This window comes from Mytilus californianus, unplaced genomic scaffold, assembly GCF_021869535.1.
Source record: "Mytilus californianus isolate M0D057914Y unplaced genomic scaffold, xbMytCali1.0.p SCAF_1, whole genome shotgun sequence".
NCBI classification, from domain to species: domain Eukaryota; kingdom Metazoa; phylum Mollusca; class Bivalvia; order Mytilida; family Mytilidae; genus Mytilus; species Mytilus californianus.
The window spans coordinates 110,091,703-110,118,586 of NW_026262581.1; the positions used below are offsets into that span (position 1 = coordinate 110,091,703).

General features: G+C 33.2%; 2 protein-coding genes and 1 long non-coding RNA gene across 3 annotated transcripts in view; 2 read left to right on the forward strand and 1 right to left on the reverse strand.

Annotated features, from left to right (window-relative positions):
* Window positions 1-2,018, forward strand: LOC127730609 (uncharacterized). The gene is made up of 2 exons (XR_007995195.1): window positions 1-466; window positions 1,967-2,018. It is a non-coding gene; the product is annotated as an uncharacterized LOC127730609 (long non-coding RNA).
* A 137-nt stretch (window positions 2,019-2,155) lies between these two features.
* LOC127730520 (R3H domain-containing protein 4-like) lies at window positions 2,156-12,338 on the reverse strand. Its single transcript, XM_052238942.1, has 7 exons — window positions 12,185-12,338; window positions 8,605-8,759; window positions 8,123-8,244; window positions 7,480-7,633; window positions 6,477-6,562; window positions 5,520-5,661; window positions 2,156-3,010 (listed from the first exon to the last, which is right to left on the reverse strand). The coding sequence occupies exons 1-7, from the start codon at window positions 12,244-12,246 to the stop codon at window positions 2,904-2,906; spliced, it is 828 nt and encodes a 275-aa protein (XP_052094902.1). The 5' UTR covers window positions 12,247-12,338; the 3' UTR covers window positions 2,156-2,903.
* A 240-nt stretch (window positions 12,339-12,578) lies between these two features.
* Window positions 12,579-26,884, forward strand: part of LOC127730409 (CAP-Gly domain-containing linker protein 3-like) — a 58,563-nt gene continuing 44,257 nt past the window's right edge. The window contains exon 1 of the mRNA XM_052238830.1: window positions 12,579-12,701. The gene's annotated coding sequence lies outside the window, so the exon portion shown is untranslated. The remainder of the gene's footprint in view (window positions 12,702-26,884) is intronic.

The window sequence follows — 26,884 nt, forward strand, 5'->3', positions numbered from 1 at the left end:
GGAAAAACTAATTATTTGAGTGAATTTTCTAAGTCAAATCATCATAACTCTGCAGAAAATCATCAGAACGGAACAAAATTCGAACTTGATTTGTAACTTGTCATGATAAAACTATATACCAATTATTAAATCAATATCTTCAAGCATGACTAAAAAAAAGTGCAGAAAACTAATTATTTGAGTGAATTTTCTAAGTCCAAGGACCATAGCTCTGCACAAAATCATCAGAATGGAAATTCAAACTTGATCTGTAACGTGTCATGATATAACTATATACCAATTATCAAATCAATACCTTCAAGTGAGGAAAAACTGATTATTTGAGTGAATTTTCTAAGTCAAAACACCATAACTCTGCAGAAAATCATCAGACCGGAACAAAATTCGATAACTTGGTCTGTAACTTGTCATGATTAAGCTATATGCCAATTATTAAATCAATATCTTGAAGCATGACAAAATAAATGTGGATAGTGTCCACATGTGGACACAGATGATGCCCCCGCTTGCATATCATATAGTTATAAAGGGACATAACTGAAGAACGGAAAAAGTGACGCTACCCAAATTTGAACTTGATCTGAGTTTTGTGGTAATAAGCATTGTGTGTAAGTCTCATAACATTTGGTTGAGGCTAACTTTAAGTAGAGAACAGAAACAAAAAATTCAGCAATTTTTCTATTTGTAAACACGCATAACTCTAACGTGAGTGTGTATAAGTTTTACAACATTTGGTTGAGACAAACTAAAAAATTCAGCAATTTTTATGTTTATAAAAGGACATAACTCTAGAATGATAAAAGTGTTGCCACCTAATTTCGTACTTAATCTGTATTATGTAGTAATAAGCATTGTGTATAAGTTTCATAACATTTGGTTGAGGCAAACTCAAGTTAGAGAACGGAAACAAAAAAATTGTACTTGATCTTTACTGAGTTTTGTGGTAATGAATATTGTGTATAGGTTTCATAATGTTTGGCTGGGGAAAACTTCAGTTACAGAATGGAAATTAAAATTTTGCAATCTTTCGATTTATAAAGGGGCATAACTCAATAATGGTTAAAGTGACACTACCCAAATTCAACTTGATCTGTGTTTTATCAGCGGAAGTCAAAATTAAACATTGCATTGTATAAAGCATTGATTGTAGTTGATTCAACTATAATCATGGTCAAAGGAAGATAACTCCAATTTTAAAAATATATTATAAACTTGATATTTAGAAGAAAATAAAAATTTTGCAATTTTTCCATTTATAAAGGGGCATAACTCTAGATCAGTTAAAGTGATGCCACCAAAATTCAAACTTGATCTGTGTTTTGTGGTAATAAGCATTGTGTACAAGTTTCATAACATTTGGTTGAGGCAAACTTAGTTAGAGAAAGGAAACTAAACATTTTGCAATATTTCCTTTTATAAAGGGGCATAACTCTAGATCGGTTAAAGTGACGCCACCAAAATTCATACTTGATCTGTGTTTTGTGGTAATAAGCATTGTGTATAAGTTTCATAACATTTGGTTGAGGCAAACTTAAGTTAGAGAACGGAAACTAAAAATTTTGCAATATTTCCTTTTATAAAGGGGCATAACTCTAGATCAGTTGAAGTGACGCCACCAAAATTCAAACTTGATCTGTATTTTGTGGTAAAAAGCATTGTGTATAAGTTTCATAACATTTGGTTGAGGCAAACTTAAGTAAGAGAACGGAAACTAAAAATTTTGCAATATTTCCTTTTATAAAGGGGCATAACTCTAGATCAGTTAAAGTGACGCCACCAAAATTCAAACTTGATCTGTGTTTTGTGGTAATAAGCATTGTGTATAAGTTTCATAACATTTGGTTGAGGCAAACTCAAGTTAGAGAACGGAAACCAATTTCGGGACGTACGTACGTACGTACGTACGTACAGACGGACAAGGGTAAAACTTAATGCCCCCTCAGCTACGGCGGGGGCATAAAAAAAGTGCGGAAAACTGATTTGCCGGACTGACAGATGGACAGACAAATGGACAGACAGACAGACAGAAACACGGACGGAGTGCAAACCTTAAGTCCCCTTCGACTTCATTGGTAGGGGACTAAAAAAGAAAATTAAATTTGCTTCAAAAACCAAAGAAACATTAATATTTTACTGAAACCCCCCTCCCCTCCTAAAAAAAACACAGAAAAAAAATTTGATTTCACATTTCAACTTGATTAGAAAGGGACTATTTTGGGCATCACTTCCTTTTGGTCCCTTTTAAACCATCTGCATATGGAAAGTTGTGAGGGGAAGAACAAATGTGAATTAATTATTCAGACAAGGAATGTGATCATGTATCAGAAAAATAGTTTAAAATGGGTAGATAATTAAAACTGGTGTACAGAAGCCAAAACATGACAGATACTGCTCCTTATGAGTCTGAAAATAATTACATATATAAATGATGGTCCTACATTGCAAGGAAAAGTGAAATCATTAAAAACACTTACATTTTCAACAGTAAAAGGATAAAATCTGCTAATCCTACCATGACCTTTATATACAAATAAGTCAGGCATTTTATTATCAGATTATAAACCCTTTATGGTTATAACTGGTACATAAAACTTAACTTATCTTTTAAATACATGCATGTTAGTACATTTGACAAAATCCATAACATTGATCAATAGAAACAAAAAAATAACATTTTATGTCCGCTGCTGTAGAAGGTACTGGGTGAGCAGTGGTGATGGTGGTAAGAATTGTTATGTCCGCTGCTGTAGAAGGTACTGGGTGAGCAGTGGTGATGGTGGTAAGAATTGTTATGTCCGCTGCTGTAGAAGGTACTGGGTGAGCAGTGGTGATGGTGGTAAGAATTGTTATGTCCGCTGCTGTAGAAGGTACTGGGTGAGCAGTGGTGATGGTGGTAAGAATTGTTATGTCCGCTGCTGTAGAAGGTACTGGGTGAGCAGTGGTGATGGTGGTAAGAAATGATGATGTTTATTTTCTACCTGTGTTCGACGATTCCCATTTTCATCATAACCTGTAAAAAAAATCAATAAAATTTACTAGTTATCAATAAAATCTAGCATAATTTTCCTATCTTTGTCAGTATCATCCTGTCACAGTATTAATTAAGAAAGCACTTGAGGGGTCTATTTGATAATAAATTGCTTCGCTGAGCCCAGCTGGATACGACCGCAGATGTCCAAATCCTGAAAACTTGGGGCCAAAATGGACACAATATTCACGCTTGATACAGGTTTGAATTTGTAATTAAATATTTGACACATAATAGGTTTCTGCCACAGAATAACTGTAGTCAAAGAACTTAAAAATTGGTTATATGATTTGAATTTATATTCAATTTTATGCTTTTGTGCAATACACTATGCTGTTGCGAATTGACCCCCTCCCCCCCCTAAATAAAATTGACCCCATTTTTTTGCTTAAGTGCAATACACTATCCTGTTGAATATTAACCCCCAAATAAAATATTTGAAGAAATTTTCTTTTTAATTTCTGAAATCTGAAATGAGAAAAAATAGCCCCCCCCCTTCCCTTATTCCAAAAAAAAAATCATTCCCTCAAGATATAGTCGTAATCTCAATTCAAATTTTAATAAAATTTGCAACCATAATTACCCTTTTGAATACATCATACAAGTCTTAAAATATAAAATGACATACATAGTAATGGCTAAAATGAATATTAATTAATAGTAACTTTTAAAAATAAATTGACAGCTTATCACCTCAAGACAATCATCATTTCTTAATACATAATTTACAAGCAATGTAAGGGAGGTAATCAAACATTGCTGTTTTAATTTGGGATTGGATTACCTCCCTTAGACTGCTTTAAATTGTCTTAATTGTCCTTTAACCAGAAAAAAACTTGTTTTCCCCCTTTTTTGCCTCTAATTCCTAAATGGTTTGAGCCATAACCCCCCATAGTCAATCCTAACCATCCCTTTGTTGTATGGAAACTTGTGGTATAATTTCAGAGAGATTCATACACTTTAACACAAGTTATTGTCTGGAAACTACAAAAATGCTTATTTGGGCCCCTTTTTTTGCCCCTAATTCCTAAACAGTTGGCACCACAACCCCAAAAATCAATCCCAACCTTCCTTTAGTGGTTATAAACCGTGTGTTAAAATTTTATTGATTTCTATTTACTTATACTAAAGTTATTATCCGGAAACCATCTGTCTTCGGGCGACGCTGACGACGACAACGTGATACCAATTTACGACCAATAAATTTTAATTTTTGCGGTCGTATAAAAATTTCATGGTTAATAGAAAAATAATAATACGGTAATGTTTTATTCTCATTGCAATAAAGTGAGGATTTTTATTTTTTTATAATTGACTTTCCATTATTGATCCTACAATATTTAATACAAGTTTTTCTAGTCATAAGAAAATGACAAAAATAGCATGGAAAATTTCCTGGACCCTTGTAAGAGATAATCCAAAAGTTAATATGATCTATAAGAACATATGGTGATCCACAACAACACTTAAAGTAAAATGTGTTTCCATCATGCTTTGTTCTATTTCTATGTTGACAGACTTTCCTATATAAAGATATCTTTTGCTATGATGACACCCGTTAAAAGAAATGGCAAAGTCTATGTTTTATTGTATGAACCTCCATAATTCAAAATGAAAATAAATGGGGAATGTGTCCTCATGGACACAGATGATGCCCCCACTTGCATATAACATTATAAAGGGACATAATTCAAGAACGATAAAAGTGACACTACCCAAATTCCTACTTGATCTGAGTTTTTTTGTAATAAGCATTGTGTATATGTTTCATAACATTTGGTTGAGGCAAACTTAATTTAGAGAACGGAAATGAAAAATTCAGCAATTTTTCCATTTGTAAAGGGGCATAACGCTAGAACGATAAAAATGATGCCACCAAAATTTAATTTTTTGATCTGTGTTTTGTGGTAATAAGCATTGTGTATAAGATTCAGAACATTTGGTTGAGGCAAACTTAAGTTAGAGAACGGAAACGAAAAATTCAGCAATTTTTCCATTTGTAAAGGGGCATAACTCTAGAATAGTAAAAGTAACGCCACCCAAATTCAAACTTGTTCTGTGTTTAGTGGTAATAAGCATTTTGAATAAGTTTCATAACCTTTGGTTGAGGCAAACTAAAAGTTGGAGAACGGAAACCAATTTTGGGATGTACAGACGGACGTACAGACGAACAAGGGTAAAACTTAATGCCTCCTCCCCTAAGGCGAGGGCATAAAAATAATAAATGTGCCAAGATAAAGTTTTGTTCCATTCTTATGTAAACTATAGAATATTTTGCATTTAACAAACTTTTGTCCTGGACAGACAGACAATTTGTCTCATTCTCAGGACTAAAGTATATGTGAGGAAGCTTACCAGTACCGGTAAGTATAAAACTTAGTTATACTCTACAAAATACATGAATATCTTTAAAGGAAACAAATCAAGCAGTGAATAACTGAAGATAATTTCTACCAGTTCTGGATTGTAGATTTAACTATTTAACACTTACTTGATGAAATGAGATCCAGGTACTGACATAATGCATGCAACATCATTCTCTCAAAACTGCTTTTATAGTCTGATAGATATACTGATGAAGGCCACTCTGAGAAGAAAGATAACAGATCTCTTTCCAAGCTCTCTAATACACCCTGAAAGATAGATCTTAAATTGTTATTAGGTTTAAGATACAATAACATTGATTTAATACCACAACTATGATGTAGCCTTGCCCCCTCCCCTCTCTTTTCCCAAACACTTTTTTATTGTTAAAGACTGTATGTTGACTTCTGGATGTCATTTTTTAGGTTTTTGTGTTGCTTGGTGACTTGTCTCATTTTATTCTACATCTGACTTTTATGCATTTGATTCCTGTTCAAAAGGTCTCTCTAGAAGTCTACAAACCTTAGTGCCAATAAAGTTTAAACAGTTTGGAATTATAGTTTAAGGGAAGAATAAATAAAAATTAATCCACCAGAATCAGTTAATTCCCCTGCCAACCATGTTTTGATCAAACAAGAATAAATAAGGAGAGAATATCATAAAATTCCTTTTTTTACTGATATATAATTCAGATTGTCCTGGTGATTTCTTAGAAGTTGGAAAGTTTTCAAGATAGATAGCTAAGAATGTACAGTTATGACTTAAGTGTGTATGTCCTTTCAGCAAAGGAAGCCAAAAAAATACCATAAATGATGACAGACATGAAGGTTGTGCTCTTTCGTGGCCGTCAGTTTTTATTGGTGGAGGAAGCTGGAGTGCCCAAGGAGAAACAACAACATTCCGCAATAAAACTGACAATCCTAGTCAATTAAGATTGGAGTCTATCAAACCTGCCACGTGCAGGAATCAAACTCACAACCTCAATGTTGACAGGCTATAATACAGTGGTTTGACTACTTCGACCACTCAATCACTGAGACCCCTTCCTTTGGTGAGTTAAAACTTGTACAGTAGATATACAAACCATTGGAACATGTCTTCTCTTCAAGAATGATTTGATATTCTTATCAATTTTCTGGAAGCATTCTTTAGCACTAAAGCCTGGATGAGCTACAAAGTGAAAAAAATGATATTGTATTGAAGAAAAATATTGCAACAAACTTCCAGCAAACGAAACTTTGATTAATAATTAAAACAAAATGCCATTACACATGGAAGGATAACCTATTGAAACTAAATGCCATTACACATGGAAGGATAACCTATTGAAACTAAATACCATTACACATGGAAGGATAACCTATTGAAACTAAATGCCATTACACATGGAAGGATAACCTATTGAAACTAAATGACATTACACATGGAAGGATAACCTATTGAATGAAAAGAGTAATTCTATTACAGTAAAAATACTTAAGTGTATAATCACAATTTTTAAACTGGATTAAAAAAAATATAAAGAATTCATCTATATTTTCAACACTTGATTTCCTACAGTACTAAAACTGAATGTACACCTATAACATTAAAAATCTGAAATAAAGAATAAATGTATGAGACTGTATGAAAACTAACACAAACAATGCACAGGACATGTGCATATTCTGAAAAAAATCTATAATCATGACAAAAGTTAAAATAACACCAAAGCTGATTCTCATCATACCAAACTCAATTACCTTAACCTACTTTAAAGTTCTTCAAGACATGTTATATAACTGTACAAAATCCCAAAACATTTGAAAGTTCCATTTATATTTGTTTGAGAGAACTGTTGCAGGAATGAGTTTTATTCCAGTTAAACATGCAAATACAAAATAACAACATGCTATTCAAAGTTCAAAAGATTTTACCTCAGTTTTAAGGACAAATGAAGAAGTTGTCTATATCTGGTTAGGACAAAATATGTCATACATGTAGAAGAGAACTACATAAGACATTTTCATCATACATGTACAGGTAACCTGTATATTCATGTAGACAAAACCTACATTACAGGACAGACAGAAAATTATAACCCGTACATGATCTCATGTCCACCTCTTCCCATGTTTCATCAAGATCACTACATTCAGTGTTGTTCCCTTCATCTGTTTTCTTCCTTGAATCTTTTGTTTCTGCTCTTGTTAAAAACTGCTGCTGCTCATCTTCTGAAGAGTTGATGAAATCATTCCAAATCTACATATAATAATAATAGAAAACACTTAGGTGTATGTCTATCATGAAACATATGTGTTGCCTACAACCTGAATGCAACATTTAATTGCTACAAATGTTAATGATGACAAACATAATTCTATACATAGCGAAAACTGTTCAGCTTTGTTACCATGATTACAACTTTAATAACTCTTTGAGTGTGTACTTAGAACATTAAAATTGTTTGTTTGTTAGTTGAGTAAACCATAAATACTTTATTGATTTTTATAAATATAGAAACAAAATGGTCAAACAGGTTTTTCAGTCAAAATTAATTTGCAAATTCAATGATTTGATTGGTCAGTAATATCTATATTGTTTATCTATCAATAGATGGTAAACAAAAGTAATTCTATGGTCCATCTAGCAAACTTTACTTCATTGTTCTGTATACACACTCAAGTGTATATAAAGTATATGCTGTAAAACTTTATCTTATATTGTCTCTTTACTGACTACAGAACAAACCTGCATTTTCTCTTGTTCCATGAACAATTCTGCAAAGTGAGATACTGATGGTTCAAACAAATCAGTCTCAATATCACTTGAACTGCCATCATCTTTTTCATTCAAATTAAGTAGGTACTTCACTGCAATATTAGTATACATAATCAATCTGGAGTTTCATGATTCTGTAGGTATGTTATACATGTATCACAAAATATATTTATAATTCATAAATGTGCACGTTACTTAATTCATTTATAAACATCACATTAAATCCAAATGAACAGGATGAATAGCATAGAATGAGTTAAACAAGCTGCATTCTAATGAAACAAGATTACCACAGACATTCTTTTGATAAATCTTTTTGGTGTCATTATCAAATCTTAGTATTTCATATAGCTGAGTTAAAACATTGCATCATTTAAGCTACCTGTTGATGAAAAATGCATTATGGTTTTCACTTAAATAATTTTCTTTGACTACAAATGTAAATAAATTACTGTTTTCAACTCTCCTAGCCTGTTTGGCTCCTGTCTTCTTCCTGCATACATAGTTGATGTTGTTGTCATATCTATTTGCAAAAATACGATTTCTATTTACACGTCTTTTCTTTGATTCGGATCTAACTTCCTCTTTTATATCATGCTGCAATTCCCTGAAACAAAATAGCCTTAGTATTAACATGATTAAAAACAAATTCAAATAAAAAATACATGTTTTCCAAAATTCCAAATTCAAAGGAGGTTCAAAGGAATTTTAATTCATTGAGTTGTACGACATGATATCACAATCAGCATGAAACTAAAACCTTTGGATGTTTCTGAGAAAGTATATCAAATAGCTACAACTTCCTCTGAATTAAACTTGTATTAGTAAAATTATCCAACTTTCTCCTTTTCTACATTTTATTTTTGTAAATGGTGATGTTCCTTTAATCCCCCTGATAGACCATCTCATGGTACCTGTTTCCTAGCTTGTTGGTGATGGTCATATCTGTAGTAAAATTCTGAACTTCAATTAGCATTACCATTTCATTTGTTTGACTAGCTACAAACCATTAAAATGATTAAGCAAATTGTTACATTATAGATTTTCTTATCATAAAATACCCCAATGCCACAGTAAAATTATTTCTAGATAAATATATCATTGTCCTGAAATTTACCTTTCCAGTTCATTCAAAATGGTATAAAATTTCACAAATTTTATATCTTCAAGAGCAAATAAAACCTTTAGTTGTGGTAAGGATGTTCACAACTTTAAATGACCAAATGGAATCTTTCAAGGGTCCAGGAGTGGCTGCGTCATTCTAAGATAGTTTGGGCAGGTATAAATCTCTTGAATATAATATGTATCTGCTCAATATACAATACCAAATATGTATGTATTTATTCCAATAAATGTCCCTCAGGGGGCAATGACACGGATACAATTATAATTCAGTTATATCAACATATACAGTACAAGAATACAATGTATAATACCAATTTGGAAATAACAAAAACAATGTAAGATGATTTTGAATGTTTAGTTCCAGGGGTTTTCTGTGTATTTTGGGAAAAAGGACCCTGGGCAGTTTTGGGATTTTTTACTTGATTTTCAATGAAATTGGGAAAACAACAAATATATACCAGATGTGAGTTTAAGTGTGTATAGTTCATTAGAAATTATCTTTTTTGTGAAAATAGAGTAAGAAACTACATGATTGCCACTTATAATTTCATTTTCTGTCCTTTTTTTTAAAACTTGATAACAAGGTAATTGCAATCAAGTTTATTTGAGTATTAAAAAAACATCCCATATCAATTTTTATTAGTGATAAAGAAAGTGATGTCACCTTTTATTGGATTTTGGACTGTAACATGAAAATTTGTGAACTAAAAATAATTTTGAGTTTCTGTATAAAACATTTCCTGTTTCTTCTTTCTTTCTCATATATCATGTATATCTTTTGATTTTCAATTCTAGTATTTATATTTTATAGCTGTATTTTGTCACCTGTCATGAAATTTTTATTTATTTATTTATTTATTGTAGTTGATCTGTCAACCCGGAATGACAAATGATGAGCATTATGCACTCCCAGAATCTGGTCCGGTATTGCAATTGTTGACATTTCCGGTTTTTAGCGGCCATTTGTAGAAGTTTTTTGTCAGTCAGATATGTTTTTACTCGGTTTTACACATGACGTGTTTGCGATTTTCAGCAAAAAGCTAGCAGTTGAACAAAATGAACATTGTAATATTATACCACTGTTTCAGGTTAGGGTGAAGGTTGGCGCCTGTTAAAACGTTTAAACCTGCTGCATTTTTATGCACCTGTCCTAAGTCAGGAGCCCGTTGTTCAGTGGTTGTCGTTTGTTGGTGTGGTTCATAAGTGTTTATCGGTTTTTTTTTTATATAGATTAGACCGTTGGTTTTCCTGTTTGAATTGTTTTACACTAGTCTTTTTGGGGCCCTTTATAGCTTGCTGTTCGGTGTGAGCCAAGGCTCTGTGTTGAAGGCTGTACTTTGACCTATAATTGTTTACTTATTACACATTGTGACTTGGATGGATAGTTGTCTCATTGGCACTCATACCACATCTTCTTATTTATAATCACTGTCATGAAAAATAAAGGTGAAATGAATTTTGAGATCATTTGGGAATTTTTCCTCCCAAAATTGGGAAAAATGTAGGGGTTTTGCCATTGGGAATGGGTCCGAATACCAGACCCTGTCGAATACTAGAAAAATCCATGAGTTCTCTAATTGCCTAGATGAATTGATGGAATGTTTTTATCCTGCATTACCAAAACAGCATGCACCATATTTTTTACTTTTTCATTATAGTAATACAATGGGTAAATAGACATAACCAGCACCTTCTGTTCTCACACACAAAGTATTGAGTACTTATAAATGAGTTTAACTACTATATTAAAGAAGAAAATCTGCAAAAATGGATGTTTGCGGTAGTGCAACCCCAGGGGAGACAAAAAATATTGATGATTGATTGCTCTGCTGGAGGAGACACCAGGGGATGGTGCTTAAAATGCAAAGCAAGCATTGAAGTAATATAAAAAAAGATAATTAATAGGGTACATTAATCCTTATTCCTACAATATAAGTCTTTGTAGGTTCATATCGTTTCCAGTCAATGTTTTTTCAGATATTTTTTTTATACTATCAATGCGAAACATCTTGGTTCAGCATTGATAGTAAAAATAAAAAATCCAATAAAAAATGTAGGTGGGTGACAAAATAAACAAATAAAGTTCAATAACTTCTCAATGTTATATATTAGAAATTTATAAAAAAAACTAAAGGGAGGTTATCTTAATAGATATAAATCAGTCATCAAAGTTTAATGAAAACTGCTCTAAGCACTTTAAGGATATTGTCCAAAAACTTGAAAATCACCCCTTTTTTTATGAATAAAATCTTGTAACTCGGAAACATAAAATCTAAAATTTATAAAAATCAAAAGGGAGCTTACAACAATAGATATAAACAATTTACCAAAGTTTCATAAAATATGCTGAAAGCATTTTTGAGTTATTGTCTGAAAACAGGAATATCCCCCTTTTTGTAACGAATAAAACCCCATAAATCAGAAACGTATAGTCTAAAATTTATAAAAATCAAAAGGGAGCTCATGTCGATAGCATTACACAATTCACCAAAGTTTCTTGCAAATTGGTGAAATTGTTTTTGAGATATTGTCCGAAAACTGGAAAATCCCCCCTTTTTTAATGAATAAAACTCCAAAATTCGGAAACGGTAAATCTGAAATTTATAAAAAACGAAAGGGAGCTCACATCAATAGATATAAACAATTCACCTAAATTTCATGCATATTGCCTTATTGGTAAAAGCGTTTTTGAGTTAATATCCGACATGTTGACGACGGACGGACGGACGGTCAACGGTATACCATAATACGTCCCGTAAACGGGCGTATAAAAATAGGTAGGGTTGCAGCTAGGAATTATATTGATCAGTTATATAGGCCCTACTCTTCCCAGGCTACGCCGCCTACAGAGATGCTTGCAGTCAATTTTTTGCCTGTGAGACACAAGCATATTTTATAAATACTCACTCTAGCTCATCTTCAATATATCCATAAAAGAATACGTCTTTTCCATCTCTTGTTACTCCCATGTTTAATACTTTTTTGTTTACTTTTGACAATGACAAGTGAAGGAAATTTCCGTTGGTGATGAAACGTCAAATTGTTTCAGATAGCGGATAATCCAGAGACTGTCCGAAGGAAAATAAGGTTTGTTAAGGGTTTTGGCAGAGTCGCAAATCATTTCAATGAGTAGATCAAAACAAGAATCTAAATATCAATTGTTGATTTTTATTTATAAATTTTGGCAATTATCTCTAGAAATCTGTCGAACATATTATTCATTAATGATAATAATAATAATGTTGATAGTAAATCCCTTAGTAAAGCCTCTTTAATGACTCACAATCAGTAAAATGTTTGAATGTTGCACCAAATACAGTACAAGAAAATGAATCTAAAATACATTGAACATAAAAAAGGGAAAAATATTCTTTTTGTTAGCAAGAAAAATATTCCAGCTGGAGTCGTTAGTAGAAAACAGAAGGTAATCATATTAGACTATTTGAAATACTTTAACCAAATCAAATAACCCAAAACATATATTCGACAGTGAAAAAAGGCAAAACCCTGACTGATTCACCACTTATATAATTATTAAAAAATAGAGAAAAGTGAAATTATTGCCAATGAGACAACTATCCACCAAAAAAGACCAAATGACAAGGACTCTAACAACTGCAGATTACCATATGGCCTTCAATTGGCATTATAGTATTAGTAGACATTTCAGTTTATACACGTATGAATTCTAGTTAAATTGGCATCCGATATAGTCAAATCGGCACCTAGTCAAATCGGGACCTGGTTAATTTGGTACTTGAGGTAGTTATGTTGGCACCCAAACTTAACCTTATGTTTTGCAAGTAAACTATTGAAGACTGTGTTTTCTATATTGATTTTTAATATTTTCACTCCAGGTGTTTACATATTATATTTGTCTGGATACTTTTTTTTTGTAACAGAAGATTTAATGGAAACTTTGTAATAAACAATGCCATAATATCTGTTTCTTTTGAAACTTATATATAAAGGAACTTCTTTTTCATGACAACTGCACATTGCTATTAACATGATTAAACATACAAAATTGGTGCCAACGTTCTACATTTTATATAAGTAGACAGGAAATGCAAGGAAAAAAACAATTTAGATACATGTAACAATGATTAAAAATTAATTTTATCCCCATCTGTGGATTAAACAACTATAGCTTGGATATCCGATAATAGCTTCTTTGTTTAATTAAAGTTTTTTTTTAATTATAAAACATAAAAAAGAACTACCTTTAAAATGGTTAAAACAACAAACGGATTATTGTTTTTAATTGATATAAGTTCATATGTTTATAAACATGCCATACATGATACCTCAAATAAAAAGGAAAGAAAAAGGTAAAAATAATATTCAATGCTGAAATGACTTTAGATAGGTGCCGAATTGACTAGATGCCGATTTGACCAGGTGCCGATTTGACTTGTACCCAAAGTATCACAGTATCATATCAAGATAAAATCAGGGCTCATGCTACCAGGCAATTAGGGCAAAGAAGTCGCTTTCCTGTCCGTCACTTCGCTTTGCCCGACCCTCAAAAGCAAAAACAAGTCGCCCTGTTGTTTACGATACTCGCTTTCGTCATTGGACATTTTCAATTTTTACCAAGTTGATAAAACATCAATTTTTTATTGATTATTAAAGAAATTCAGACATATACGATTCATTTTCTTAAGAAAAGAGGTTTAAGCATTGACTTTACAGTGTGTAGCAGGTAACTTAATAAAAAGACAACTTTTTATCACTGCATGCACTTCCGGTACTTGTTACTCAGAGAGCGTACATCAATCTAACTTTCAGCGGCAAAATAAGTTTGTTACTTCATTTGAAAGTGATAAAAGTTGCCTCCAGTAAATGTTTAATCCATTTATTGCATTAAAAATGTCATATTCCTTTCCAATAGCTTGTCAAACATCGTTTATTTTTGTAAATTTTCTTCGTCCGCCATTAACCATTTACTATCTACGGGTCGGAACCGGACCAGCTATGACCGAAATCCGTATTTTTACAATAATAACTACGGACGCATGAATGGAACAGCTGACAGAAGAATATTGATCCCAAAAGGAAAAATTACGCATTCCACACGCATTAACAGACTTTTGGTTAGATCTAATTGATTAATGTATATAATTCCATATAATTTATATGGATTGTTTCAAAATATTGATTAAAGTTGCTTAACTTCTAATATCAATATATTATGGCCCAGCTTAACTTTGTATATCTTTTGATGAGAAACACTGAATTTCATAAACATGATAAACAAGATAGTTTTTAATTGAATTGTAATTCATACATGTGTATATTATAATTTCTTTACCTTTTTGACATAAAAAAAAATTTTCTTTAGTGCTAGATACATGTATTTAGTTGGTAGTTTTTCACAAGAACCTAAACTTAAACAACTTTGAAATTGAACTGTTAATTTAATTGTATACTCAGATATGAATTGAACAATATAAAAAGTACATTATTTACATATGACCCTTTATACTATAGTAAAATCAAAACATAGTAGCGCAGCGCGCGAAGGAGCACTACTCTTTCCAATCTCACCACTTCTCCCTATCAGTTTCAAAAAGAGAAGTCACTTCTCCCTATGATTCTGAAGTAGTGTGAGCCCTGTAAAAAATAAGTTCAACTATGAAAAATTCAACACTGTATCATAGTAAGATAAAAAAAGTTCAACTATGAAAAAATCCACACCCTAATGTGTGCGCATATTTAAGGCAGATGTTTCTTGCCTACCTGTTAAATATTTGCGGATCACACCCAGGAATTCAAGAGCCCCACCAAGATTTTTCTACACCCGCTCATCAAGTAAACCAGGGTTTCAGCATCTGACCCGTTTTCAGAGTTTTCTAGCTATATAGGGATATTATATTTTCAATGTCCATGATGTCTGAATGCTAGATTTTCTCCTGAAAAACCAGCCAGATTGTAAATTTTTCCTGGACAGATTGTTTAATGAAATTATGAAAACAGAGTACATGCATTGTCCTCCCACAGATTTCAACCTATATTTTTTACGTCCCAAAATTGGTTTCCGTTCTCTAACTTGAGTTTGCCTCAACCAAATGTTATGAAACTTATACACAATGCTTAATACCACAAAACGCAGATCAAGTTTGAATTTTTGTGGTGTCACCTTAACCGTTCTAGAGTTATGCCCCTTTATAAATGGAAAAATTGCAAAATTTTTAGTTTCCATTCTCTAACTTTATTTTCTTATGCATATTTTCAGGATTTTAATATCCTTAACATTTTCCACAAATGACAGGATGTTAAATTTGTCATTTTTTTTGGAAAATATGCAAAAGGGGTACATGGTTTGTTCAGCTATCTCTTTCTTCAGTTTTCAAACTAGTGTAAAGCAAAACACTGTCCTATGATATATTGTCCCCCAAGACAATATTAATTTCATGACTGGATCCTAAAATTTTGTCCCCATGTATGAAATAATGTCCAGCGCATCCAGGGAAGGACAAATTTCCATATGAAATTTTGTCCATATACACAAAATATTTTATAGATGGATTGGGGAACTCGGTGGGCGAGTGGTCTAAGTAATCCAACTACTGTATCACTAGCCTGCCAACATCGAGGTTGTGAGTTCTAACCTCGCATGTGGCAGGTGTGCTCGATTCCAATCTTAATTTACTAGGATTGTCAGTTCTCCAGGTCTGTGGTTCTCCAAGGGTAATCCGGCTTCCTCCACCAATAAAACTGACCGCCACGAAGTAGCCAATAGTGCTGAAAGTGGCCTTAAACTCCAATTGATTAATCAATCAATAGATGGGTAATATGAAATTTTTATCTTGTTATATATGTAGGAATCAAATCTATGGCGGGTTCCAAATCTATGGCAGATTCCTAATCTATGGCAAATGTGACGTAACAAACGTCAAACAAATCAAATCTATGGCAGATTTTTGTTTTCTCCAAATCTATGGCAGATCTTTAAATTACGTCACAATAGAATAACGCAATATTACATCGTCGCCGCCGCAAACGTTGGCGGAACTCATAGATTTGAACACAATTCCAGATGAAGGTATTTCCCTTGACAACAATTTGCGGATGGTTTGAAGGAAGATATGACCTGTTATCCGGAAGAGGGACAAAATGTGCTGTACTGGCTGAAACCCGCGAAGAACAAGGGCACCGCTTTTTTCAGTACCGGATATTTTAGAAAAGGAGTTATAGTAAATATTTTACTGTCTACAGCTGGCAAAGTTTATAAAGTGAAAGATAAAATTACCGGATACCAATTTGATTTAAATCGTCATCAAATAAAAATGATATTAACGATGAAGTAAATATTATTTGAAAATTCAAACTGTTCATTTTTATTTTTATCATTTTTGTTTTATAAAAAAAACTATTCCCTTTTTTTGTTTATAAGGGACTTACTAGTTGTTTTAATGAATGGGTTAAATAGGTAACATGCACAGATTAAAAAATGTTTATTTTTACGGTGCACATCATTTCAATCTTGAAGTCTGTATTAAGGTATATGATTTCATCATTTACGAATTTGATTGGTTGCCAACACGATTTGGTTGACCATTATGAAATGTTTATTTCACAAATATTTATATACATGCTCCCGTCGTACATGTCCACTTGTTTAAGACAAGTCATTGGTCGTATATGTACTGCATTGTTTTCCATTTGCACAAAATTTGCCATAGATTTGAAAACAACAAAAAACCCGCCATAGATTAGGAAATTACAAAACTTGCCATAGATTAGGATTGTGAAACAATCTGCCATAGATTTTGGGATGGCATGTGACGTCACATTTACCATAGATTAGGAATCTGCCATAGATTTGGAACCCACCATAGATTTGAGTCCTACATATATTATATTTATGATCATGAATTCTGAGACAATATTCATACATGGAAATGGATTGTCATGAAATTTTGTCTCATGAAAGAGAGTTTATAAACATTTAATATTTTGAATAATCATATCTTTAAAGTGTTTTATTTGATTGATTATAACAAACAACCTGCAAAACTAAATTATGCAGCATTTTATGGTTATACAGTATAACTCAACTTATACACATACTTTTAATGAAAAATGTTAAAAAAATTCCAGAAATGCTCAAAATTTCATTGCAGAGGATTTCTCAGGGAAGACATAATTACATAAAGAAATATTTTCATGGACAGTATTTCACAGTGAATTTTTGTGTATTTCCTGTATGTTGAAAGCTATATTACATACATGTAGACAGAAATTATAAACAGCTTAAATGATCAGAAAAACAAGCTAAGACAAATAAAAATGTATTGCTGAAACCAATTGATTTGTTTATTAAAGAGTTTTTGTCTCGCCTTTGTCCTTACAAAAGACATGTATAGGTATGCTAATCTGGTGTCAGCATTAAACATTTGTATAAAGCTTTATATTTAAGAACCTTGATGCTTCAAAATTTGTATACATATGCCTTATGTTCTGCTTCTCATATATGTCCATTGTCCTTGACCTTATTTTCATGGTTAGGCTTTTGCTTAAAAAACAGCATACATGTAGTTTAATATTTTGTCAGGTTAATTTCTCACTTATTAGTCATGTGTTAGTATTGGATAACAATATTTGGTATATGGGATCCTTGCAAGCATCACATGTCCTTTAGACATGTTAGACAGGGTTTACCTGACCTTGACCAGTGATCAAGGTTAAAATTTGGGGTCAAATCTGTATCTCAGATCATATATACTATGAGTAAAAGTTCAACTATATTTGGTGTATGGAATTATTTTAAGGACTTTAGGTGTACATGTCCATCTGGAAAGTTTCAACAGACATGATTGACCTTAACTCATTTTCATACATTTGAAGTGTAATTTTCAAGGAAAACTGCATTGTAATTATAAGCATTGTTCTGACTACATTTCTTTTTACTTTTATAAAATTTAAATCAAAGGTTTATATCAGCAAGGTTTTGAACAAGTTGGATAATCAGAGCTAATAAATTACTTTTACAGGTGTTGCATTTTTAGCAATCTCTGGCCTACAGTTCTTGCAGGATATTTTTTGCTAAAGTTTAAAAGAATCTCCAAAAAAATATATATTGGAGTTATTGCCCTTGGACTGATTAAATGTGCTTTGGTTGGGAACGTTGCAAAGCTGTTCTTTTATTTATTTATATGATTGTAAAGCAATTAAAATTAACAAGACAATACATGACAACAACTGTCAAAACATAGCAAAACATTTATTTTGCTATTGAGTGTTTATATATATAATTAGAGGAAAGGCAAAAAATTGTAAACTGTCAAAAATGTTAAGATTTTGATACCCTGTATGAAATGTGCCTATTTACAATTAGTACTATGAAACAAAAGTATGTCTTCACTATTCTGTGTAAAAACAAGCTTAAAAAAATCCTATTGCCCTGTATTACTCACTTCTGGGAGTATTGCCCAACCAAGGAAAAGTGGATTTTCCCATCTGCTTATTACTTTGCCAATATTAACCTGCAATCAATTCAATAAAAATGAAAAAAGGCATTTACAAATACACTGTATGCTTACAATATTTGCACACAGTTTGTTGTTTTTCTTTAGCCATTTAAGAAAATATCATTGTCCTATCAGGAAACCAGAGAAACAATTTGAGTTGTAAATTCAAATTAAATAGAGTCTTTAGAGTTTAGTGTTCTCTGAAGTATTTTCAAACTAATAGCACAATGCATATATATGGATTTTGAAATAACACTATTTCACTTAGATTATACATTTGTAGCACCACATCGACATTACTTTCTATATTTTGTATTATAAAATCTACTCAGATAGTACCATGTTGCTAAAAGGTCCTGATGGGAATACTGATGTTTACCTTGAAGGCAGTTTTCCAAACCAATATAAAAACGGCAAAATAACAGAAAAAAATATAATTGCCAAATTTAAACTTTTTTTTCTTTTTGCTTTTTTACCCTTTTATTGACCAAAATGCCTAAAAAAAATTGGAAAGAAAAACATTGGATAATTGGCCTATCCAGTGTGCTAGTCAAAAATTCATGTTTAATAGATATGAATAGAAGTCATTGCTCCCTGGGAGTCTTGTCTTGTCAACTTTTAGGACATCATTTTGGTCCAGTTCAAATCAATGTTAAAAGTTGAAAAATGGAAATTCTCCTATCCTATGGGGGTATTGCATATGTATATCTATCTGGTTGAGCTCAGTCACCGAAATAACATCCCCTTAAAGTTCTATGTACCTGTTTCAAATCTTATCTAGAGCAAAGTTACAGATGATAGATATAAGAAGATGTGGTATGAGTTCCAATTGTCATAACTACAATCCCGTCCCCCTTTTTCCGAATGTGACCCACCAAATTGGACTTATTACCGGGTTTGTATTAATATGAGCAAATTAATATGTTGCCACATGTGGATCAGGATCTGCTTACCCTTCCGGAGCACCTGAGATCAACCCCAGTTTTTGGTGGGGTATGTGTTGCTCTGTCTTAAGTTTTCTATGTCTATGAATCGATGTTGTGTTTTGTGTACTGTTTTTGGTCTGTTGGTCTTTTTCTTTTTTAGCCATGGCATTGTCAGTTTATTTTCGACTTATGAGTTTGAATCTCCCTTTGGTATATTTGGTCTCTCTTTTACAACTATCCAATTTCACATGTTACAGAACAAACAATCAAAAATTACTATCAGAATGTTAAATGATCATCTTTTTTAAATTTTGATACTCAACTCAAATTGTAGTACTGGTTAAAGGAGCAATCTGAAGCCATCTAAACCTACATGGTTTACATAAAAAGGTCATATGACTTTAGTTAATGTTCATATGAAGCCATCTAGACCTACATGGTTTACATAAAAAGGTCATATGACTTTAGTTAATGTTCATATGAAGCCATCTAGACCTACATGGTTTACATAAAAAGGTCATATGACTTTAGTTAATGTTCATATGAAGCCATCTAGACCTACATGGTTTACATAAAAAGGTCCTATGACTTTAGTTAATGTTCATATGAAGGGTTTGGATAAGTTTCATTCTTCTTTGTGACCTAGACAAATAAGATAAAAGACCAGAATGACCAGTGAATCCTTTGTAAAAATTTATGCAGGATCAATGAATTATTCACAGAATCACAAGGAATACTGTCCAGATGATTGCTTTCTTAATTTGTTATGTTAATTAAAAAATATTGGACACAAAAATAATTTTTAACAGTTCAAATGTGTTCATGAACATATGCATATTGTGCCAAATGCTATCAGTTCTATCAGGTACACATAATAGTTACTACTAGCCTCTCTTAATCATATACCAGAAGTGTCAACTAGTGCAGCTGTTTATTTGCAGATACAGTACTGTAGGATTTTCAGAATTTAACACTGTTTTGGTAGAATTATATTTAGATTGAGCATTTAAAAAATGTGGAATATTTTGTTTCTGTAATGGTTAACATTTATCCAGTCATTGCCAGTTCAATTATTTTGGGGAGAGAATACTGATATCAGAGACAAATACATTTTTGTACATATATTGAATTAAATGTCTATGGTGATGTCAAGGGAAACAATGGTCACCTTTTTTCTTAGAGCTATCAAGCTATTTGCCATTACAAAATTCTTTAAATGATGTACATTTGTGGAAATACCTAACATCACTTGGTTCATGCTTAAGGCCTGAACAATACATAACCCAGTTTAAGAAAAAAAGAAGGTAGGCACTTGAGAAATCTGCACCTAGTTACTAGTAACACAGAACTGACTGATGACACTGCTCACCCTCAGTAATTAATTAGGAAATCTTGAGAAGAAATATTTAGTTTGCAACAAAGGGTTGTCGTTCCAAGTGATAAAGTGAAAGTAATCTGCTAGAAAGTTTGAAGGAAGCCATCACTAAATGGTTGACAATTATGAAACATCTGTGTCAACCACGGATATGTTCTAATTGTCGTAACCACAATTTGCCCTCTTTTCCTATTTTGTGACATCACTGAATGAGACTTATCAGGGGATTTGCACTGGCATTTTTCTTTTTTTTGCAATGGTATTGTCAGTTTTTCTTCAACTGTTGACTTATGAATGTTCCCTTTGTTTTTTTTTTTTTTATCTCAATAACTTGACATATATATATATGTAAGTTGCATTTGGAAATAAGTAAGATGATGATTATCCTTAGTTGCGTGGCAATGCTTATATGATCATATGGTAAAAGTCATATTTTTCCCACCAATAATGCATCTGAAGACAAGATTTTTGTCACTAATTAAAGGTATTATTCAGGAACATTATATTTTTGATGCCATTGTACTGGAATATACAAGCCTTGAACTTCAAATAATCTAAAAGTTCTCCATTATTATCATGATTATACTTTAGTGAATTAGGGTCAATTTTATTACCAATGAAAAGCTGCAAGCTGAGAAAGGAACTTAAGTCGTGGTTATTGTAAAAGGATGCTGATCTGTTTAAAGCTAATTATTCACGCACTCAAATAATTATTTTGGTGTTTGAACCAACTAGAAATGGTTATTACACAGAAATTTTGGTCAAAGGCTTATTCTTAAAAAAAACCACTGATCATGTCAAAGCAGATACTGTTATTCAATTTACAGTCAAAATAGTGATCATTTCAGCCAATAATGTGGTCCGAGTACACAGTTATTGTCCTTTGATTTTCGTTGTCAACGAATATAGTCCCTAGTGTGGACAGTGTGTTACTTGCTAATTTTTATATTACCCCTTCCAAATTTATTTCTCCATGTTTAATGACTCAAATAGCAAGTAGGGGGGTGAAATGACACTGTTAAAAAATTTGGGTCATGAATTTTAAAGTAAAGTAGTGATTTGGTCCAGCTGAACAATGTTAAAAATTAGCACTTTGGAAGCTGTCAAAAGATTTGAAGACCCCCTTAACATAAAATTGTCCATATTTTGAGTTAGAGCCGATGAAGTTTTCTATAATTTTGATATAATTTGTCCCAAAAGTAGTACAACACACTGTAAAAATATAATTGAGAAAGTGCAGGTGGGATTTTTTTAATTTTCATTTATTGTCTAAAAGAAATGCACTACGAAATAACTGTGTACTCGGACCTAAGAGGTGAAATTAGGAAATATAGAATCTGTACTTTGGCAACTTCCCCGAATGATTTGATGGTGTCAATTTGTCAAATAGCATAAAACTAAAGTATTTAAACTTTTATTTCATAGAATTTCTGCAAAAATGACAAATTTGGGCATTTTATGGTCAAAATAAGCATTTCATAGCTTTTTCAATTTTGATGCATAAGTGGCATTCTGACTTTCTATCTGACAGGTTTTAATGTGTCAATATTTGTGTTTCTATGCTTCAATCCAGTTGTATTACTCATTTGTGAACTCTGAATCTACAGAAAAGAAGATTATCTCATACAATATGTGCAAAATGTGTTGTATATATGACCCTCGTCTAACACCCTGTTTAGATCAAGTTAAATGTGAGGAGCTTGGAACATAAAAGTTGAAGTCCATAATAAAGACCTCACTTAATTTGTATAAAAAGCACTTAACAATGTCTTTTGTACCTGTTTCATGTCACATAATATCTTTCTTTTCTTCTGTAGGATAGCAAGTTGTTCAAATATAAGCCTGTTGAGACTAAAATTGCATGCATGTTTTTCACTAAAAAGTGAAAAATCTTTGTATTAGACCTTACTGTTTGCAAAAAAAGTTGAATGCAAGAGTCTTTTTGTGCTCAGATTTATTGTATCATGTCACCTGAGTATAGAAATGATAAAAAAGACACAAATTTTTATTTCCTATAGCTTCAATATGCATTTTTAAATGTAAATATGTGCTACGGCCTAAATTGACCGGAAATTATTTTCAGTCTTACTTGGCCTAAGACCCTTTTAAACTAATATGATATGTTATTTGTAAGTTTTCTTTCCATTTAAAGTACATTTAATACATATGTAAGGATTATTTATAACCGAAAAGCTTTACAAATTTAAAATTGCTGGAAAATATTACATCTTCATGTAAGGCCCCCTTTCATTGGAAAACCTCCTTTTTTAGGCACAGGCTCATATAAATTTGACTTTTTAATAATTATGTTAAGTCTGATAAATCAAATAGTACTCTATTGCTTTCAATACATGATATTTTATATATTAAGGCATTTCAAAAGTCTTTTTTTGCAATATTTTAATTTTTTAAGCCCCAAATGTTGATAGTTGAAATTTTTCAATTTTAACGTCTAAATTTAACATGCAAAGTTGAATATAAAATTAGTCATATTGTCTATAATATATATCCTATTGCCATGAAACTTTGTAAGCAGTCTTATAATTTATTCAGCTTTGGTCATACCAAGTTTCATTAAGATTGGTCAACTTTTTCTACCCTATTAGGTCCGAGTACACAGTTATCGTCCTTTGATTTTCGTTGTCCACGAATATAGTCCCTAGTGTGGACAGTGTGTTACTTGCTAATTTTTTAGCTCACCTGGCCCGAAGGGCCAAGTGAGCTTTTCTCATCACTTGGCGTCCGTCATCCAAGATGTCCGCCAGCGGGGGACTTAGTTTAACATAGGACCCTATGGGAAATACATACAAATGTCTTCTTTTAGAGAACCACTGAATGGAATGAAACCAAACATGGTATGAATGTTCCTTATGAGGTACTAAGAGTGTTGTTACTTTGAAGCCGATCCATAATCCAAGATTGCCGCCAGCGGGGGACTTAGTTTAACATGGGACCCTATGGGAAATACATCCAAATGTCTTCTTTTAGAGAACCACTGAATGGAATGAAACCAAACATGGCATGAATGTTTCTTATGAGGTGCTGACCGAGTATTGTTACTTTGAAGCCGATCCATAATCCAAGATGGCCGCCAGCGGGGGACTTAGTTTAACATAGGACCCTATGGGAAATACATACAAATGTCTTCTTTTAGAGAACCACTGAATGGAATGAAACCAAACATGGTATGAATGTTCCTTATGAGGTACTAAGAGTGTTGTTACTTTGAAGCCGATCCATAATCCAAGATTGCCGCCAGCGGGGGACTTAGTTTAACATGGGACCCTATGGGAAATACATACAAATGTCTTCTTTTAGAGAACCACTGAATGGAATAAAAGCAAACATGGCATGAATGTTCCTTATGAGGTGCTGACCAAGTGTTGTTACTATGAAGCTGATCCATAATCCAAGATGGCTGCCAGCAGGGGACTTAGTTTAACATTGGACCCTATGGGAAATACATACAAATGTCTTCTTTTAGAGAACCACTGAATGGAATGAAACCAAACATGGCATGAATGTTTCTTATGAGGTGCTGACCGAGTGTTGTTACTTTAAAGCCGATCCATAATCCAAGATGGCCGCCTGCAGGGGACTTAGTTTAACATGGGACCCTATGAGAAATACATACAAATGTCTTCTTTTAGAGAACCACTGAATGGAATGAAACCAAACATGGCATGAATGTTCCTTATGAGGTGCTGACCGAGTGTTGTTACTTTGAAGCCGATCCATAATCCAAGATGGCTGCCAGCGGGGGACTTAGTTTAACATGGGACCCTATGGGAAATACATACAAACGTCTTCTTTTAGAGAACCACTGAATGGAATGAAACCAAACATGGCATGAATGTTTCTTATGAGGTGCTGACCGAGTGTTGTTACTTTGTAGCGGATCCATCATCCAAGATGGCCGCCAGTGGAGGACTTAGTTTAACATAGGACCCTATGGGAAATGCATACAAATGTCTTCTTTTAGAGAACCACTGAAAGGAATGAAACCAAACATGGCATGAATGTTTCTTATGAGGTGCTGACCGAGTGTTGTTACTTTGAAGCCGATCCATAATCCAAGATGGCTGCCAGCGGGGGACTTAGTTTAACATAGGACCCTATGGGAAATACATACAAATATCTTCTTTTAGAGAACCACTGAATGGAATGAAACCAAACATGGTATGAATGTTCCTTATGAGGTGCCGACCGAGTGTTGTTACTTTGAAGCCGATCCGTAATCCAAGATTGCCGCCATGGGGGACTTAGTTTAACATGGGACCCTATGGGAAATACATACAAATGTCTTCTTTTAGAGAACCACTGAATGGAATAAAAGCAAACATGGCATGAATGTTCCTTATGAGGTGCTGACCAAGTGTTGTTACTTTGAAGCCGATCCATAATCCAAGATGGCCGCCAGCGGGGGACTTAGTTTAACATAGGACCCTATGGGAAATACATACAAATGTCTTCTTTTAGAGAACCACTGAATGGAATGAAACCAAACATGGTATGAATGTTCCTTATGAGGTACTAAGAGTGTTGTTACTTTGAAGCCGATCCATAATCCAAGATTGCCGCCAGCGGGGGACTTAGTTTAACATGGGACCCTATGGGAAATACATACAAATGTCTTCTTTTAGAGAACCACTGAATGGAATAAAAGCAAACATGGCATGAATGTTCCTTATGAGGTGCTGACCAAGTGTTGTTACTATGAAGCTGATCCATAATCCAAGATGGCTGCCAGCAGGGGACTTAGTTTAACATTGGACCCTATGGGAAATACATACAAATGTCTTCTTTTAGAGAACCACTGAATGGAATGAAACCAAACATGGCATGAATGTTTCTTATGAGGTGCTGACCGAGTGTTGTTACTTTAAAGCAGATCCATAATCCAAGATGGCCGCCTGCAGGGGACTTAGTTTAACATGGGACCCTATGAGAAATACATACAAATGTCTTCTTTTAGAGAACCACTGAATGGAATGAAACCAAACATGGCATGAATGTTCCTTATGAGGTGCTGACCGAGTGTTGTTACTTTGAAGCCGATCCATAATCCAAGATGGCTGCCAGCGGGGGACTTAGTTTAACATGGGACCCTATGGGAAATACATACAAACGTCTTCTTTTAGAGAACCACTGAATGGAATGAAACCAAACATGGCATGAATGTTTCTTATGAGGTGCTGACCGAGTGTTGTTACTTTGTAGCGGATCCATCATCCAAGATGGCCGCCAGCGGAGGACTTAGTTTAACATAGGACCCTATGGGAAATGCATACAAATGTCTTCTTTTAGAGAACCACTGAAAGGAATGAAACCAAACATGGCATGAATGTTTCTTATGAGGTGCTGACCGAGTGTTGTTACTTTGAAGCCGATCCATAATCCAAGATGGCTGCCAGCGGGGGACTTAGTTTAACATAGGACCCTATGGGAAATACATACAAATATCTTCTCTTAGAGAACCACTGAATGGAATAAAAGCAAACATGGCATGAATGTTCCTTATGAGGTGCTGACCAAGTGTTGTTACTATGAAGCTGATCCATAATCCAAGATGGCTGCCAGCAGGGGACTTAGTTTAACATTGGACCCTATGGGAAATACATACAAATGTCTTCTTTTAGAGAACCACTGAATGGAATGAAACCAAACATGGCATGAATGTTTCTTATGAGGTGCTGACCGAGTGTTGTTACTTTAAAGCCGATCCATAATCCAAGATGGCCGCCTGCAGGGGACTTAGTTTAACATGGGACCCTATGAGAAATACATACAAATGTCTTCTTTTAGAGAACCACTGAATGGAATGAAACCA